The sequence below is a fragment of the Suricata suricatta genome, chromosome 7, assembly GCF_006229205.1.
Source record: "Suricata suricatta isolate VVHF042 chromosome 7, meerkat_22Aug2017_6uvM2_HiC, whole genome shotgun sequence".
Lineage (NCBI taxonomy): Eukaryota > Metazoa > Chordata > Mammalia > Carnivora > Herpestidae > Suricata > Suricata suricatta.
In genome coordinates this window covers 93,351,253-93,371,784 of record NC_043706.1, presented here as the reverse complement: position 1 = coordinate 93,371,784, position 20,532 = coordinate 93,351,253, and the positions used below count along the sequence as shown (strand labels likewise).

Below are 20,532 nucleotides of genomic sequence, written 5' to 3'. Positions count from 1 at the left end.
TGGTGGGGGTGGTTATGTTTAAATGAAGTTGCTTTTACAGCACCAAAGACTTAATCATCCATTTCCTATATAAAAGGTAGCTACTTTTTTGCATGGACCTCAAGTATACTGTAGTATAGAGGTGGAATTTAAGGAAAGGTATTAAGCAGGCTGTGTTGTAGCTTATGGGCAAGTAATAAATTGTATCATGTATCTTGAAAGTATCATAGATAAGCTGCTATATTACAATCGCCACTTCAGATAGCTATGAAATTAGGTGATTAACTAGTTGTTACATAACCTAATTTCTGTAGAAGTCTAATTACATGAAAAAGAAGTTGGGGTTTTGATTTTTTACTTTGCTTTTCTGTTTGGAGTGTAATTGTAACTACTGTAGTGTAAATGATGGAAAATAATTGCATATGTTAAAAAAATAAATAAATAAACAGAAAAAAAATAATAAAAGATTAAGAATTTTAAAAGATGAAGAAAAGTATTTTGTAGTGTTTGTCCACTTAAAAACCCCTTCTTTTCGATCATTTAACTTACTTTCATGAACATCTAGCATGAAGCCATGAAAATGAACCCGTTTCTTCCTCTTCATTTCCACATAAGCATAAAACATGTCCATCACCATTGTTTTCCCTGTACCTTAAAAAAAAAAACAACTATTAAATAGTATGTACTGATTGCTCTAATGATTGTTCATTAGCTTTGGGATAATGAAAGCACATTCTTCTGGAAAGCTTAAGACTATGTTACTTTTTTAGAAAGGAGTGTTTATTTTTTATGTTAAACCAGCTAAAAATAAAATGTTGACATTGCTCTTTTCTGTTATAATCCTGTTATTAGGAAATACGACATCTAGTTAACATTACAGGGGCTATTTCCTCCAGAGAATTAATGTAACTAAACTGGCAAGATTTGCAGATTATTCATACTTCAGTATCTCTTCCAAAAGACATCAATATGCATAAAATAACTTTATCAACTAAATAAATATTTATGGCTTTATTGGGCCATAAGCATGAGGAGTGGTCTTAGGCACTATGGGAAATTCAAAAATGAAAAATTAAAAAGAAAATATTAGTATCTAACATAAAAACTGAAAATAAATAGTAGATGTAGATTAGAGCTGGAGAACTGCAATTAGAACACTTTATTTCTCCTTTTATATCCTACAGGATTTCCTTTACAAATGTCGATATTGTATTCTCTTTAAGTGTTTTACTTTAATTCCAGTAAACATAGTGCTCAATTCGTTTCCGGGGTACAATACCGTGATTCAACCGTTCTTTACATCACCTGCACTCATCAGGACGCGTACCCTCCTTACCCCCCCGACACCTGTGTTACTCACCCATCCTCCGCCCCCCCCCCTCTGGTAACCATCAGGTTGTTCTCCATAGTTAAGCGTCTTTTTCTCAGTTTCTTTTCTTCCCCCTTTGTTTGTTTTGTTTCAGCTTTTTAAGAAAGTGTTCTCAAAATTTAACACTTTCTTTAAAAGCTCAGAACTTAAGTTTTTCACAGGAAGGTCTACTTGAAGAACTTCTGATACAATAAACCCTTATAACGTAATTATTGAATATTCAACACACTGAAAATTTTAATCACTGTGATTGCTTTAGTAATCGAAGGGTCACAATTTTTTATTTTTAATTTTTTTAAATGTTTTATTTATTTTTGATAGAGAGAGAGACAGAGCATGAGAGGGGGAGGGTCAGAGAGAGAAGGAGACACAAACTGGAAACAGGCTCACAGAGCCTGACGCAGGACTGGAACCCACGAACGTGAGATCTGACCTGAGCCGAAGTCGGAGGCTTAACCGACCGAGCCACCCAGGCGCCCCGAAGAGTCACATTTAACGAAGTATTTACAGGAAGTCTTATTCCCTCACAGAAAGCCCAGAGCTCTGGGGACACTGGGGGTACTCGGGCTCAGTTCAGACCCAGCATTGCGCTCTCTCACCCTCACCACTTCCCCCACAACCACCCTACCACAGTGCCCATCCTCTCTTCGCGGGAGCTGAGTGTCAATAGGCAGCTCGGGATGTAAGATCTGAGTCTTAAATCTATTGGGCTTTCCTCCATTTTCATAGGACTTTGAACCTACGCCACTGGAATTACCCGAAAGTCTTTTGTATATGAAAACACAATTCGCCAAATACATTTGGTTATTAATGAAGAGACCAATTAGATTAAAATATATTTTTTAAACCACTCAGCATAACATTTCTTGATACAGTGAGCGGCAGATTTTAAGTCATTACATTTATGCAAAAAATAAAGTTTCAAATTCTGCTGCATGAAGCACAGTATACTTTGTAGATTCAGAAAAAAGGTCACAAATTATCTAACCAAAAATGTGATTAATGTATATTTGAATGTAATCTTTGTGCTAATTCTTTGAAAAATAGGCTTAAAATATAACAAGACCATCATATAAAAAGTTTCTGGAGATAAAAGCAAAAAGAAAAATCAGAAAGGAAAAAACTGATAAATTAGGCTACATGGAATTCAAACTTCTGAATATCAAAATCACTATAAATAAAATTAACATCCTTATTTATGTAATCAGTATATGGTTACTGAACACCATGTGTGACACCTTATCCTGCCTCAGGATCTGGTAGTAAAAACAAACAAACAAAACAAAACAAAAACACAAAAATCCCAGCCTTCATGAAACTTGCAAGATGAACCTTACATATATCTTTAAAATATAGAGTTCTTTAAAACTATAATGGAGTGTATATTTTGTTTTGTTCTGTTTCGTGGTCTGTCCAAAATCTCTTCCTTCCACAAACTCCTCTACTTAACAGGATTCTATGAGGGTATTAATCACAGGAAGGGCCAATCAAAATACCCCATTACCATATACACTGGCTGGCCCTACAATCAGCATGTACCCAGGTTAGGTCAGTATCCTCTAGGGGCAGTTAAAATGGGTTCTGAGAATGACAATCATCTCTTCTCTTTTTAAAAGAGCAACCTAGAAAATTCCAGAAATCTCTTCTACAAGAGCAAAAAATTGTGACCAAGAATGAAGCCAATGTCAAACCTGTGAACAAGAATGAAGCCAAAAAGGAAAGCAAGACAAAAAGATGAAGGAAAAGGGAAATGGAAGGAGAGGGAAATCCCTAAAATATCATTAAAATATTAAATATAGATCTACCCTCAGCTAAATCAACTTAATTCACTCAACTTAATAGTTATTATTAATTAATTAGTCAACTTAACAATTAAACCAACCATTAAATTCCTCCCCTGCTTCAGCTAATTCAACTGTTTTTCCCCCCCCACTACAACTGAAAGAGTACTACACAGTACAGACTCAACAGGGGAAAGAAAAAAAGATGATCAGTGTGCAATAGGAGTATTCAAATGACACCAAAAATACAAATACATAGCTTTAAACATAATTTTTAAATTCTACCAGAAATAAAAAGGAATACAAATTAAAACACAAATGATGTGCCATTTTTATGTTGGTGAAGATGTAGGAAAACAAGCACTCTGATACATTTCTCGTGTTAGTATAAAACGAGCCCTCCTGGGGGTTTCCGGGTGACTCAATGGGTTAAGCGTCGGACTTTTGGTTTTGGCTCAGGTCACGATCTCATAGTTCAGGAGTTTGAGCCCCGCATCAGGCTCTGTGCTGACAGTGCAGAGCCTGTTTGGGATTCCCTCTTTCCCTTTCTCTGCCCCTTCCCTGCTTGCATGTGTGCGCTCGCTCTCTCTCTCTTTCTCTTTCTTTCTCTCTCTCTCTCTTTCTCCCTCCCTCCCTCTCTGAAAATAAATAAATAAAATTAAAAACAAAAAACAAAAACCTAGCCTTTGTGGAAGTTAGTTTTGCAGTATCTATCAAAAGGTAGATAAGTATTTAAAAATACTCAGAACCAAAATCAATACTATAAAGATATTTTCCCCTAAATTATTTCAAACCTCAATGGAATCCCAATAAAAATCGACTTAAGAATAACTTGACAACATGATCCTAAAGTCTATCTCCTAGTAAAAATAAATGAATAAATAAACAAATGCCTCTCAACAAGAAACTGGTTAAGTAAACTGTGGAATGCTCATATAATAAAATATTACACCCAGTAAAATGAATGAGGTAAATCTACATGTTCTGACATGATATGATATCTAGGACGCATGATTAATCAGGAAAAAAGAGTACTTAACATTTGAGTAAAACAAAAACACCCACACTTTAAAAAAATTCTCCTGAGCAGCTAATTTCTTTAAAAAATGTCAAAAATATTCTAAAACAAGATAAGTAGCAAATAATAGAGGCTGGGGGAGGCAAAGAGGAGAAGAAGAGAAACTACATAATACAAATGTATTATGAAATTAGAGAAATTGTATTTGAGTGGTCCTGAATTTTTCAAAAAATCAATTAAACCAATTAAGCAGACCTACATATATATAATAACAGTGTATATGAAAAAAATAGTAATTGCTAAAGACAAATGCTCAACCATTTGCAAAAAATAAAATTAGATCTCTACCATCACATTTCACACCAAAATTATTTCCAGATGAATCCAAGGTGCTAAAAAATACAAAAGACCCAGAAGATAATATGTGTGAACATTTGTATCACCTTTGTACCACCTTGGAGCAAGAAAAGCTTAGCAATGTGTACCAAGAAAATGAAAACATTTCAGAGACTATGTTAAGAGTAACTAGTTCCAGACTTGCCATCCCAACATAAACAACTAGAAAACTGGATGAAATACATGAAACTAGTGTTTTCAGACACTAGAAAATAACAATACACGACTCTGATCTATGACAGAAGGGAAAAACAAGATGAGCCCTATAATCACTCCAGCTTTGGGCTTGGAAGCACCCTCCAGACTGCTAAACAGAACGGAGGAATCCATGCAAAACACCCAGAACATGCTGAGATGGGTTAAGAGAGATCAGAATTACAGGAGTCCCACGCAGGTGAAATTTGCAAGGCAAAGTGCCAGGGAGGAGAAAACCATCTACAAAAGGGCTCCAGAAATCAACATGTGAGTATTCTTGAGTCTTTGGCTGAATACTAGCTGCTCATGTGTAGGGTGATCCTCTATGATGGCAGGCAAAAATGGCCACCAGGGAACTGTAAAATGAACAATTTCCAGAGATACTGAACTCATACAACAACTTGAATGAATCTCCAAGGAATTACGCTGACTGGAGAAAAAAAAAAGCAATCTCAAAAGCTTATATACTGTGCAACTTATGTAACATTTTTGAAATGACAGAATTTTAGGAATGGAGAACAGATTAGTGGTTGCCAGGACTTAGAAATAGAGAGTGAGTAGGTGTCGTTATAAAATTTTGAGCAACACAAGGGACTCTTGTGACAGAACTGTGTAGCCTGTGGTGGTGGATACATGAACTTACACAAGTGATAAATTGTATAGAACTAAATACACACAAATAAATGAGGACTAGAAAAACAAGAAATTTGAATGAGATCAGTGAATTGTACCAATGTCATTCTGTTTGTGAAATTTATACTGTAGTCTTTGTACAATGTGACCTTTGGGGAGAGAAATGAGTAACATGTACACAGATATCTCCATATTACTTCTTACAAGTATATGTGAATCTATAATTATCTTAATAAAAAGTTTTATTAAAAGTACTTTAAATAAATCAAGCTGGTATGTAAGTAACTTAACTCCCTATCAAAATAAAATTCAACATATAAAAACCAAATAATCATCACATTTGAAAAAAATTCAGCACAAATTTATGATCAAATCTCTCAGCAAACTAGGAAAAGCAGCATAAATTCAAACACATAAGGGACAAATACAAAAAAGAAACCTATAATGAAAAGACGCTCAACACCACTAATCATTTGAGAAATGTACGAGATACTACTTCACACTCATTAGGATGGCTGTTAATTTTTTAAGAAGAAAGTAACAGGGTGCCTGAGTGGCTCAGTGGCTGAAGGGTCTGATTTCAGCTCAAGTCATGATCTCACAGTTTGTGAGATTGAGCCCCACGTCCAGCTCTGCCCTGAGCATGAAGCCTGCTTAAGATTCTCTCTCTCACCCTCTCCATCTGTCCCTCCCCGATTCACACTTGCATTCTCTCTCAAAAACCAAAAATAAAATGTATATGGAAACGCAAAGGCCACAGAATAGTCAAAACAATCTTGAAAAAGACAAAGTTGGAAGACTCTCACACTACACCACAGGGATGCATCAGCAAGATCCAGATTGTAGGAAATCCTACAGGACAAATTAGCTTATATGTGTGTATGTAACACTATACATGCATTATATATGTTACTTACATATATATGTAACAGCCTGAATTTTGCTGATGCACTTCTGTGATATGAGGTGTCCTTTACACACACACACAGACTAAAGACTTAATATCACGTTGAAAACAAACATTTATGACATAATTAGAAATCTGAGTAACTGAATATTTAATGAAATTTATAATGTTAAGATGAAAATGGTATAGCTTATATATACTTAAATTTCTACTTATTTTGTATTTGTTCTCTTATTAATTTCTACCAACATCTACTTTTTTCTCTACGTCTAACAGAGACTAATAAATATACCCAAGTAATTACTAATATTTGACTTTCCTCAGCACCAAACAGTGTATAGGGAGAACATGAGGAAAATGTTAAGTTCATGACAGTAGCAAAAAAGAGGGGAAACAGTGGCAAAGATCTTTCTAAAATGTAAAATTCTTTAACTGTGGTATGATAAGCACCATTAGATCTGGTATGGGTGGGCAAGAGCCTGTGTGCGGTGGAATTTCAGAGACGTTAAAAGATTTCTCTGCCCAAAATCACCAAGTGGCCAACTGAATCACTACTGTTCTATTTCATACACCAAATTCCAGTGAAACCCTAACTCTCAGAAGACTCTCTTTAAGTCGCAAATGTTCTGGAGAGGTAACCCACTAATCCAATGGAACCCATTAAAAACTTAAAAAGCAGGAGCACCTGGGTGGCTCAGTCAGTTAAGCGTCTGACCTTGGCTCAGGTCATGATCTCATAGTTCGTGGGTTCGAGCCCCATGTCAGCCTCTGTGCTGACAGCTCAGAGCCTGGAGCCTGCTTCAGAGCCTGTGTCTCCCTCTCTCTCTCTGACCCTCTCCCCACTCGTGTTCTGTATCTCTCTCTCTCAAAATTAAACATTAAAAATTTTTAAACTTAAAAAATAGAATAGTTTAGGTTAGAAAACAGCTTAGAAATAGTTCAGAAATTTAGCTAGAAGGGTAGAAGATCCTGGGATAATATGAGTCCAACCAGGTTAGTTTAATGAATAGAGGAGAAAGCTGTGTCCCATGGAAGACCCAGCATGAGAAATCCTAACATCCAAAGAGATGAAACAGCAGGGACATGCCCTAGAACACCAACTTGTAGTGACAGATATGAGAGACCCCAGATCAATGTTTAAAAAAGTGCCTCTACCACCAGAATTATTTTTTCACAGAATAGAATAGAAAATATCAAAATGTACCACACATAAGGGTAAGATTTCTGTCATGAAACTATTTTTCAGGGGTGTGTGTGTTTACACATGCGTGTGCGCACACACACACACACACACATTCAAGTGTAGGTCACAATGTAAAAACATTTTTTTACTATAGGTTATATAATGTTTCAGAGTCATCACAAGAGTCTATAAGCTTTGGGTGAGCAAAGGCTGTCTCTGCCTTTATTTACCATTATATCTGCAGAAACAACATGGTGCCTGGCACCCAGCAGACGTTCAGTCAACATTTGTCAAGGGAATGCAAGAACGAGGACACACGTTGAAAATACATGAAGAAGAAACCAGTACGAAATTTTATCTACCTCCCAATTTTGCTTTGGTCTCTACAGTATCCTAACTAAAACCTCATATTTTTCTCAAGAAAAGATTCTTACTAGGGGAGTAATTTGTGAAACCTAAAACCTTTCAGGTTCTAACTTTCAAGCCTATATAGTTATGAAGCCAAAAAGGACTACTCATGCGCCAGCCCCTCTTCCCTATGGTGCCCGTTTCACAGCCAACCTTCTGCAAGGGAGCTGGAGAGTGGTGTCCTCCATCGCTGCCCCAAGCCCAGAACTATGCTTCCCAACTCCTAACCCTAAAACCAGCCTACCTTTTGATTGGTGAAATTATCTATGTGAAGTAGGTGAGGTTAAACCAGAAGGCAGCAGAAAAGGGACTGAGAAACAAAAATGTCCTTTTGATTGTCTCCAATGTACAGGAGACGGCATCAACCCCGCCACCACCACTGCAGCCTGCCAGCCAGAGCTGAAACCCAAGAAAGCCAATGCAGGGTAAGAATGAAGCCACAAAACTCTCCAATGGCAGCTTTTGGCGTCTGCAGGAGATGTGCTAATATGCACTTTATTCGTGAAAACTTGCGTATCAAATCTACCGGGACTCTCTGGATTGAGGGTCTATCTGAGTCAGTCATCTCAATAGGAGTAGAAAGAAGTGTGCATGACAGAGCCTCGGGCAAGTGCAGAAATAAGGAGGGGAAGGGGGTGCTATGAAACAGACTTCTCTTGGCCATGAGTCTCTCTCAAACTGGACACCTGTGTCCCAAGTCTAAAAAAAGGAAAACAGTAACCAAAAAAGAGCTTGTGAGAGCATTCTGACGCTATGCTCTCAGCCAGAGAGCCCTCTCAAACAGAGGATTGACCTATCTTTCACGACCTGTTTTGTAATATCCTAAACTAAACTGACTAGAGCCACCAAAATGTTCCTCTCCCTTCCTATTTTAGAATTCCTTTCTCTTCCCCTCACTATGCTATAAAAATGTTCTTAACCAAAGTTGCCACACACCCAGCTCTGTGAACATCCCATGTTATCACACCTTCACTAATCCTTTCAACCACTCAGATGAATGACGCTTCCCTTCAATTTGTTAGCATATGGCTGTATATTCCAAACTAAAATCCAGTAACTTTTATAAGTTTTGGGTTTTTTTTTTAAAGCCCTTTTGCAGAAGTGGAAACAGTTGTGCTTTACCAGCCATCTCCATTTATGGTTAAGTGGTTAAGGTAATAGGAGAAGCAAAGATGTTGATTTTAGCAATGACTAAACATGAAAGTGAAGGTATAGGAAGTAAATGTTCTCCCAAGAGGCAAAGAATAAGACATGACCACAGCATGAGAGCAGTAACCAAAGGTGTAGGTACATAAAATTGGTCTAGCATTTGTAACAAATTGCTTTCTAAATAAGAAATAAGCATATGCTATTCTCAAAAATACCAATTAGCCAATGAACTAAGAAAAAGAATAGGTTGGGGGCACACGGCTGGCGTGGTTGAAAGAACATGTGACTCTCGATTTTGGCGCTGAGAGTTTAAGCCCCACAGTGGGTGTAGAGATTTCTTTAAAATCTAAGAAAATAATAATGATAAAGAAGAGCTTGAGCTTCTTTGACATTTTTCAAATCTGTAAGCTCCAAGAACTTGAAGAATCTTAAAGGACAATCTCTTATCCTCCACTTGTTTATGAACTCACCGATCCTTTTTTATCAGACTTGCTAAATCTCTAAGTGTAAAATAGGTATTTACAGGCATTCATCTAAAAATGAGAAGAGGGAGGACCCAGAAAAGAACGGTTGGATCTTTAAGGCACTATAACTGCTTATTCAACTCCTAGTATTTTTCTCATTCTAAAATTCTAAGATAATAACTTTTGCCACCACTTCCTCATAGCACAAGTTTGTTACAGGTATAGGGGAGCCTGAGGTTGGTCAGCTGAAGAGCAAACCAATTTCGCTATAGGTAAATGTACATTTTGAGGAAGCCAATAAAAGAAGTGATTGAGGGGTGCCTGGGTGGCTCCGTCAGTTAAGCGTCCGGCTTTGGCTCAGGTCATGATCTCACAGTTCATGGGCTCGGTCCCGCATCAGACTCTGTGCTGACAGCTAGCTCAGAGCCTGGAACCTGCTTCAGATTCTGTGTCTCCCTCTCTCAGTGACTCTCCTCTGCTTGTGCTGTCTCTGTCTCTCAAAAATAAATTTTAAAAAACATTAAAAAATTTTTAAAAAAAGAAATGATTGATAAGCAATAAGACCAAATAAAGAGCTACCTTTATGACATCAGTGACTGTGGGTCAACAGGGAGAGGTTTATGAGTAGGAGAAAAGAATATTTGTTTCAAGGAAACAGAAACCAAACGACAGACAATTTCACAAAACAAAGTCAGAAAAGAAGTAGACATTCATTGATTAGTTAAATCTAGAAAGTAAGCAATAGCTCATAAGGTTTCCGTGAAAAGGTAAGTCTTTGTGCCCAATATGTGGATATGGGAGACCAAGAAAACATAACCACTCATGCATTAAGAATAGGGGTGCCTGGGTAACTCAGTCAGTTAAGCATCCAACTCTTGATTTTGGCTCAGGTCATGATCTCACAGTTTGAGAGATTAAGCCCCACATCTGGACTCTGTGCCTACAGTGTAGAGCCTGCTTGGGATTCGTTTTCTCGCTCTCTCGCTCTCTCTCTCTCTCCTTTAACCTCTCCCTCACTTGCACATGCACTGCATCTCTCAAAATATATAAATTAAAAAAAAAGAATATCCACTAATAACTAAGTTATAGGTAATAATAACTAAATTAAGGAAGGACAAGAGTTTAGATTATGAGTAGAAATATTAGTGAAAATTAAAAGTAAAAAAGAGCAGCTTATTTTCTGAAAAGTATTAAGCTAAGCCAAATAGCACTGAGCAATGAGACTCTGATTTACCTAATAACCTATTTATAGAAGATTTCCTTCCCTGAGATCAACTCAGTTTTATACACCAAAAAATGTGTGCACCCTACCATGCTAACTAGCCCGGCCTTCAACTCCAGTCACACTCTCTGAGAAGAACAAGTGAAAACTGAGATAACTCCCACCTCTCCCCCAACCTCTCCCCCTGCTTTACTTTGCCCCATCCTATTCCCTTGCTAGTAGCAGACCGAGGGATGGAAATGGAAATATCCCTGAGTGTAGGCTGGGAAATTTCCTGTTTGGACCACTCTAAACTTATTTTAACACACTTACCAACATCTCCATAAACATACAGGCCCCGTGGAGGTTTGCTCCTTGAAAAAAGCTGTAAATTAAGAACAAAGTATAAATCACTAACATGGAAATAATTAAATATTACCATATTCATAGTATTCCTAACTATCACATAGAGGACTAACACAAGCTATTATATACAGTTAAGTACAAAAAACTTAAGGTAAAAGCTATGAGGCCCAACTTCTGTTTTAATGTAGGAGGCAAGAATCACAGTAGCCCAGAGCAAGGGCTGAAGTCACACAACTGGAGGTTACAGTTGTCATTTAATAACTAAGCCATCTTCCCCATCTTCCCCAAATGGGCTCCCCAAACAATGATAGCCTAGCTCATTCCCAGCTAGCAAGAAAGCAGAGGAATTTTTCTGGAGACACTAAATAGTCTCCAGAAGAGAAAAAGTCCAAAGGTACTTATGTGTGGACTTTTTCCAAAGAAATAACTGGTCCCTATGAGATGACCTCACAGCAGCATACCAGCCAACCAACCTCTTATGATGCAGCCTTGGATCAGCTTGCCAATATCCAAAAAAATTCTAAAATGAATTGACAGCCAAGAATCAATAGAAACTTCAAAAGAAAAAAGTGTCCAAGATGAAAGCTGGAGACCAGAGCAAGGGTACAGAGAGCATAAAAACTCAGATGAAACAGAGACTACACAGACAGCAGAAGGAAACTTGAAAATAAAACTGGAATCAGTATAACTGACCATATATATAATATGCTGGGGAAAACAAGAGAAGCTTTTAAAACTGTAAACCAAGAACAAAATGTAACTTTTAAAAAGGAGCATTAAGAACAAAAGAATACTCTGAGATTTAAAATATGGTGGCAGATCTGCAGCCAAATAAATAGGCTGTGCTCTTTCCCTATGGGGGCTCAGTGTGCAACGGCTGCAAAGATAGCCTCCTGGGTAGTGTATGCAGCCTGTTGATTGTATGGGTTGCCCTAAGGGACCCTGGAGAGAGCCCTTTCCAGTGGACATTGATGTCTGACCTCATCCTATCTCTAATCTAGTGTCCAGACAGGTATGTGGGGCACCTTTGGAAAGCCCCAGGGCACAGAGGCCAGGATCCACATGGGCCAAGTCATCCTGTTCACCTGTAACCAAGCTGCAGAACAAGGAGCATGGGATTGAGGCCCCACACAGGGCCAAGTTCAAGTTCCCTGGCTGCTAGAAGATGTACATTTCCAAGAAGTGAGGCTTTACTAAGTTTAATGTGGATGAATTTGGGTTTTTTAATTTTTTATTAATTTATCTTTAATAGTTTATTGTCAAATTGGTTTCCATATAACACCCAGTGCTCTTCCTCACAAATGCCCTCCTACATTTCCCCCACCCCCAATCCCCCCTCCCTCTCCCTTCAGCCCTCGGTTCGTTTTCAGTATTCAATAGTCTCTCATGATTTGTGTCCCTCTCTCTCCCCAACTCTCTTTCCCCCTTCCCCTCCCTATGGCCCTCTGTTAGGTTTCTCCTGTTAGACCTATGAGTGCAAACATATGGTATCTGTCCTTCTCCGCCTGACTTCTTTCACTTAGCATGACACCCTCGAGGTCCATCCACTTTGCTACAAAGGGCCATATTTCATTCTTTATCATTGCCATGTAGTACTCCACTGTCTGTATGTATATGTGTGTGTGTGTGTGTGTGTGTGTGTATATATATATATATATATATATATATATATACACACACATACATACCACATCTTCTTGATCCATTCATCAGGTGATGGACATTTAGGCCCTTTCCATGATTTGGCTACTATAGAAAGTGCCACTATGAACATTGGGGTAATGTGCTCCTAGGTATCAGCACTTCTGTATCCCTCGGGTGCTACTGCTAGGTCATAGGGGAGTTCTATTGATAGTTTTTTGAGGAACCTCCATACTGTTTTCCAGAGCGGCTGCACCAGTTTACACTCCCACCAACAGTGTAGGACCCAAAGCAATCTACACATTCAATGCAATCTCCATCAAAACTGCACCAGCATTCCTCTCAAATCTAGAACAAACTATCCTAAAATTTGTATGGAACCACAAAAGACCCCGAATAGCCAAAGTAATACTGAAGAAGAAAACCAAAATGGGAGGCATCACAATCCCAGACTTTAGTCTCTACTACAAAGCTGTCATCATCAAGACAGTATGGTATTGGCACAAAAACAGACACATGGACCAATGGAATAGAATAGAGAACCCAGAACTGGGCCCACAAATGTATGGCCAATTAATTTTTGACAAAGCAGGAAAGAGTATCCAATGGAAAAAAGACAGCCTCTTTAGCAGGTGGTGCTGGATGAACTGGACAGCAACATGCAGAAGAATGAAACTAGACCACTTTCTTACACCATACACAAAAATAAACTCAAAATGGCTGAAGGACCTGAATGTGAGACAGGAAACCATCAAAACCCTTGAGGAGAAAGTAGGAGACAACCTCCTTGACCTCAACTGCAGCAATTTCCTAATGTGGATAAATTTGAATTCATGGTGGTGGGAAAACAGATCATCTAGATGGCTGTGGGGTCAAATAATCCCTAATAATGGCCCCTTGGAAAAATGGCAGGCTCTGCACTCATGAGAACGTTGGCACTACACCCTCCCTATTCATGACCACCAATAAATCCTACTTCCTGTCTAAAAAATAAATACATAAATACATATATAAATAAAATACAGTAGCAGAGGGGCACCTGGCTGGCCCAGACAGTGGAGGATGTGACTAGTAATCTTGGGATTGTAAGTTCAAGCCCTATGTTGGGTGTAAAGATTACTTAAAAATAAAAAATCTTTAGGGGTGCCTAGGAAGCTTAGTTGGTTAAGCCTCCAACTCTTGATTTGGACTCAGAATATGATTCATGGTTTGTGAGATCGAGTCCCATATTGGGCTCTGTGCTGACAGCTCCAGAGACTGCTTAGGATTCTCTATCTCCCTCTCCCTCTCTCCTCCTCCACTCTCTCTCTTTCTCTCAAAATAAACATTTTTTAAAAATTAAAATATAATAAACAGCAACAAGAATAAATGGAAAATATAAGATTATTGGATTAATTTATCAGGAGGTCCAGTATCTGACAAAAAAAGGAATTCTGGAAAAAGAAAATAGAGGGGGAAAAGAGAGGAGGAAGTTATATAAGGAATAATGCCAAGATTTTTCTCAGATCTGAAGGACTTGATTTCTAGATTTGGGAGGAAAGAGTAAGTGCCCAGCACAGGGAGGAAAATAAAACCAATAACAAGTCATAATCCTGAAATTTTAGACACCAGGAATAGAAAGGACATCCCACAAATGTCTGAGGTAGCCACTGGGGCAAGGAACAAAGGAGTAGGGGAACAACTCACAAACAACAGACAAAGACTTGAATAAGATTTGAGGGACAATGATTTCCAACCTAATCTATCCAATGTATCCATCAAGTATGAAAATAGAAATTGACATTCCATACATAGAAGGTCTATTTTTTATGTTTATTTTTGAGAGAGAGACAGAGAGACAGAGTGCGAATGGGGGAGGGGCAGAGATTGAGGGAGACACAGTATCCGAAGCAGGAATCAGGCTCTGAGCTGTCAGCACAGATCCTGATGTGGGGCTCGAACTTACGAACCATAAGATCATGACCTGAGCCCAAGTTGGACTTAACCAACTGAGCCACCCAGGTGTCCCCATACATAACATGTCTTAATAACACCTCCCTAACAGAAATAGAGACTCCCAGGCTCCAGGAAAGACAAAGGATCCTGGGAAGGAAGCCCTGGTAAAATACAGGGTTCCCCTGGAAGCAGAGGCACAAACAGATCAAGAAAGCAATCAAGTCCAGGTCAAAACAGGAGGATGGAGGGCTCCAAGGAAGAAACAAACTGGCACTTCTCTTTGCCTGATACTATTATCAACCCAAATAAGCATACTAAATTTTCTTCCACTTAGAAGAGGAACAAACTTTGCAACAATTTATTGACACCTGTGCAAAAACCAAGGTAAGCAAGAGTGGAGAGAATTCAGGGAGGGTAAAAGCAGAAAGAGGCAAAGGCTATGCCTCACAGAACAAACCAGAGCAGTCAGGAGTTTGGTAGAGAACATACTCAAGGGCTAGAAACAATCTAGTACATAATGCTGTTGTTTTTTAATCTGTGGGTTCACTCCAACATGTCTTGGAAACTCTCTTGGTTTCCTGTCCCTCCCTACTTTATAAACCCAGCCCCTGACTCCAGCATTCCCCGTCCCAACTGCTGAGGCAAAAGGACGTTCATTGCTTTGAGTCTGCCAGCTGACTGCATTCCCTGTGTTCTTCGGCACATTAACTCTCAATCTATTCTTAAATCTCAACTGAAAACAGATTCCACTCCTGCCAAAACTTCTTAATTTGTTTTGTTTTAAGATCTTACATTAGCCATTCTTGTACACTGGTTATGCTATTTTCAACTTGCCAGAAAAAAAAAGCATTATGCTCTTAAATAATTTTAGAACAGCTTCAAATTAGAAAGCCTACATGGAACGTCATAATCTCTAAGTATATTCTATGTATTAGAAATCTTTTGAGGGGTGCCTGAGTGGGTCAGTCAATTAAGCCACCAATACTTGATTTTGGCTCAGGTCATGATCTCATGGTTTGGGAGATGGAGCCCCACATCTGGCTCTGTGCTGACAGCATGGAGTCTGCTTGGGAGTATCTACCCCCAGTTCCCTCTCTCTCTGCCCCCCCTCACCCTCTCTCTCAAAATAAATAAATTTAAAAAATCTTTTGAAAGCAATGTTCTATATTAGGTAACTCCAAGGGTCATAGCAATTCATAATTCTTCACAACACACATTGCAGGAATAGTCTAGGATCTACTCTAGTACTATTCACATGAGATCACCAATATATGCTAAGTAAATGGAGTTCAAGGCAAAAATTTAACAAAGATTTGGGGGAAAAGAAGACACAGAGAGAACCCAGTGCTGTCAAAAAAAATAGTATTTGGTCCTTTCTTCTGTTTTACCCAAGCTCAACATATTTTGGAAAAAGCATTTTGGCAGATGTTATATTACACTATATATTACACACATATTTTTAAATTATATAATATATATTACATATACATATTATAATTATAACATGTTAGACACCATCTACCCAAACAACATATACCCCAAGGATATTCACTTCGAGTGGTAAGCTAATATTCTCCTATACTTTCAGTCACCCAAAAATTATTGAAATTATTTCAAGGGATTTAAAAATCTCTATATTTTTTTAAGTTTTTTAAAATTTTTATTCATTTTGACAGACAGAGAGCATGTGCACAGGGGAGGGGCAGAGAGAGAGGGAGAGGTAGAATCCCAAGCAGGCTCCTTACTGCCAGCACAGAGCCCAACATGGGGCTCAAACCCACAAATTGTGAGATCATGACCTCAGCCAAAACCAAGAGTGGGATGCTCAACCAACTAAGCCACCCAAGCACCCCTAAAAATCTACATTTTGGGGCACCAGGATGGCTTGCTCAGTAGAGAGTGTAACTCTTGATCTTGGAGTTGTAAGCTCAAGCATAAAGTAGAGATTGGATGTAGAGATTACATGAAATCTTTAAAAAAATAAAAAGCTAAATATCTGTATGTTAAGAGGAAAATCAGAATGGAATGGTGAACAGTAAGACTATTTAAAAAACTATAAAATGAGTCCTAAAGAAATTTTAAAATTCTTTATTGATAGTAGTGAATTCACAGAAAGTAAGGTTCACAGTTTTCTTCAAAACGACTCAGAGAGGAACCCACATCATTTACATGCTCCTAATTTACATTTTCTCACAATTTACCCTATTTTTCAGTTCCATTAAATTTCCTTTATGATGTTTTAATTTTTTTAAGTTTATTTTGAGACCACAAACGTGAGCAGGGGAGGGGCAGAGAGAGAGAGAGAGAAAGACATAATCCTAAACTGCGTCTGTGCTCTCAGCATAGACCCTGAAGTGGGGCTCGAACCCATGAACCTTGAGATCATGACCTGAGCTGAAATCAAGAGTCAGACTTTTAACTGACCTAGCCACCCATGCACCCCTATAATGTTTTCATTTCTATCATTTGTTCTTAGGTCTCAGAAAACTCCACCCTGCTACCATCCTTAGGTGCTGATATTCTCCATTCACTCCCCTCCCCCAACCATGTCTTCCCACCAGCTCTGCATCCCAGGAGGCTAACGTTGCTGGCTGGCTGCTAGCTGGCATCAGACCCTGCGACACACTACTTGCAGGCAATGGAAGAGAGGGAGTAGTGCAAGTCAGACCATTCCTTCCTGTTCCCTCCTGGCTTCACTGCTAAGTCTCTGGCAGAGCTGCATCCCTTCAGGACCATCAGTCAGGTCCTCAGGCCACAGCTCCACCCCACTCCAGGCTCCTCCTTCAGCTCTCCATTCCTTGTTTGCTGCCTCAGGCCTGCGCTGCCCAGGACTCTGTCATCTTGATTCAGTCTTTATTTGAAACATCTGCTGTGAATGGTTTGCTGCCAGGACTCTGATATGCCCCCTATCCTTTAAATGCACACACTTAACACTAGACAAAGGCCTGAAATTGTGAAGATGAACGAGTTTCATTAGTGACCACTTCTAAGATTTTCTGTGTTACTTGTATCTTTAGAAATTTGTAAAGTAAGACGACGACACCTTCTCCACTGGGCTTTTAGTAAGGATCCAGTGACACTGTTATAGATTGTGCAGGTGGTAAGTTTAGAGATGATGCCGGGGGGGGGGCACCTGGGTGGCTCAGTCGATGGAGCTTCAACTTTGGCTCAGGTCATGATCTTGCAGTTCATGAGTTCCAGCCCCGCACTGGGCTCTCACTGACAGTGCAGAGCCTGCTTCAGATCCACCACCCCCCCCATCCCTGCCTCTCCCCCTTCCTCCCTCTCTCAAAAATAAAATAATCATTAACTTTAAAAAATTTTTAAAATAGGGGCGCCTGGGTGACTCAGTTGGTTAAGCGTCCAACTTCAGTCCAGGTCATGATCCCACGGTTCATGAGTTCAGACCCTGCGTCAGGCTCTGTGCTGCCAGCTCAGAGCCTGGAACCTGCTTCAGATTCTGTGTCTCCCTCTCCCTCTGACCCTCTCCTGCTCCTGTTCTGTCTCTCAAAAACAAGTAAATGTTAACAAAAAAATTAAAAATAATTAAAAATAAATAAAGATGAGGTTGGAAGATAGTGGTAAGCTATCATCTACCTCCACTAAGCACAAAAGACAGAGCATAAGAGTACTGGAAACGAACCCCTAAGGACTGGGTAAAAATGATGGTTCTGCTACTTATTAGCTTTGCGACCCTGGATAAGACTTATCAACTCAATAACCTGCCGTTTCCTTATCTACTGAGGACAGCGTAGAGCACAGGGACTTCCCACTCAGTGGCCCCCCTCGGGATAACTAATCACAAGCTCCACTTTCTCAGGCTGAAAACTGCAAACTTTATGTTTTACTGATGTCTGTTTCCATCAAAACCTATACACCAAAAAAAAAAAAAAAAAAAAGAAACATCGTATCCTTTGAGACATCTCTCTCAAAGATCTGAACACCAATGTACACTCAAGCTATTTTTTTATCTATGTAAACTCTATGTCCAACAAATAAAGAATACATTCAAGAGCATGTAGCCCAATTTCAAATATAGTCAATATGCTAAGCCATAAAGGAAACCTCAATAAATTGCAAAGAATCACTTGAGTCCAACCGTAATGAGATAAAATTAGAAATAAATGATGGAAGGATAGCTGAAAATAGAACCTTCCCGTCACGTTCACCCAGACTGCAGAATGCTGCTGAAACAGTCTGAAGGCCTTCAGCGTGCCAGTCCTTTCAGATGGCCAACAAGCCCATTTCTCTGGTTACTTCACTCTCTGTTTCTGCAGTGATTCTCTGGAACCTTCTCAGCTCCCTTCAAGCCAAACTACACTTCCCCCATTACTTTCAGCAGAGGTCTCGTACTTCTCCTTAGAGAGAAAGCAGAATGCATTGGGGTGGAACTCTTTCAACTTCCTGTATGAAGTTACAATCCCACCCATATCAGCACCCATCCTTTCCTCTCCCTCCCGTGACAAAATGAGAGGATTTCTCTTCCCATGCAACCTTCTCTCAATTTCTGGATTCAGTCATCACCCCTACCCCCACCACCCTCTCAGGAACATGCCCCCCAAATGAAATGTTTCACTTCTCCGGTAATCCTTTTCATTAACTTCTCTACAAAGGCCTTCCTGTGAATTCATTTTTACAATCTTTAAGTGTAATGTCTTGCAAGCAAGACATAAACCCAAAAACTATAATGGAAAAGACAGAAAGACTTAAAGTAGGGAAATTAACCATTTCTGCTTGGGGGAAAAAATGCTAATGGTAAAAGACAAGGAAAACAATCCTACAATATTTATTAGAGACAAGAATGTATTTCCTTAGTAAATGGAATTTTTATAAATCAATAAGCAAAACAAATACAAATGGCTTAAACATTTGAAAGAATACTTCTCATTCACAATAAAAGTGGTGTGATTTAATATAACAATGAAATATTGCCAGGACAAAAATCTAAAACTCTAAGAGAATACAGTATTGTCAAAAATGTAGGGAGACAGGGGCGCCTGGGTGGCTCAGTCGGTTGAGCCTCCGACTTCGGCTCAGGTCAGATCTCACGTTTGTGGGTTCGAGCCCCGCGTCAGGCTCTGTGCTGACAGCTAGCTCAGAGCCTGGAGCCTGCTTCCGGTTCTGTGTCTCCTTCTCTCTCTGCCCCTCCCCCTCTCATGCTCTGTCTCTCTCTGTATCAAAAATAAATAAAAGCATTAAAAAAATTTTTTTAAATGTAGGGAAACAGGCAGGCTCATAAATTGTTATGAATATGAATTGCTGTAATCTTTTTTTTTCATAGCACAGTGAATTTTAATGTCCTCCCTTTTGGGGAGGTGACCCTGCACACTTTTGGAGACACCCCAAAGATGTCCCGTTATTCCACTTCTGGATATTTATGCAAAGGAAATGAAAACACTAACTCAGCAAGGTATCTGCACCCCCTGTTCATGTGGCACTATCTACAACAGCCAAGATATGACAACAACCTAAGGGTATATGAATCGATGAACAGATAAAGAAAATATGGTATATATTTACATTGAGATATTACGAGGTATAAAAAAGAAAGAAATCTTGCCATTTTTAACAACATGGATGAACCCTGAGGGCATTAAGCTAAGTGAAATAAATCAGGCAGAAAAAGACACGTACTGGGGCTCCCAGCTGGCTCATTTGGAGGAGCATGCAACTCTTGACCTTGGGGTTGTGAGTTTGAGCCCCATGTTGGGTTTAGAAATTATTTAAAATAAATAAACTGAGGGACACCTGGGTGGCTCAGTCAGTTGAGCGTCCAACTTCGGCTCAGGTCATGATCTTGCAGTTCACGAGTTCAAGCCTCTCATTGGGCTTGCTGCTCTCAATGCATAGCCTGCCTATGATCTGTCCTGCTCTTCCTCTGTCCCTCCCCAGCTCACATGCTCTCTT

At 39.2% G+C, this 20,532-nt stretch overlaps 1 protein-coding gene and 1 non-coding gene across 2 annotated transcripts in view; one reads left to right on the top strand and one right to left on the bottom strand.

The window, feature by feature from the left end:
* Positions 1-20,532, bottom strand: part of AFG1L (AFG1 like ATPase) — a 202,071-nt gene that overhangs the window by 125,113 nt on the left and 56,426 nt on the right. The window contains exons 4-5 of the mRNA XM_029944048.1: positions 11,017-11,068; positions 529-630 (exon numbers count right to left, since the gene is read on the bottom strand). Of these exons, the coding sequence (XP_029799908.1) occupies positions 529-630; positions 11,017-11,068 (154 nt within the window). The remainder of the gene's footprint in view (positions 1-528; positions 631-11,016; positions 11,069-20,532) is intronic.
* LOC115297319 lies at positions 11,871-12,003 on the top strand. The gene has a single exon (XR_003911406.1). It is a non-coding gene; the product is annotated as a small nucleolar RNA SNORA70 (small nucleolar RNA).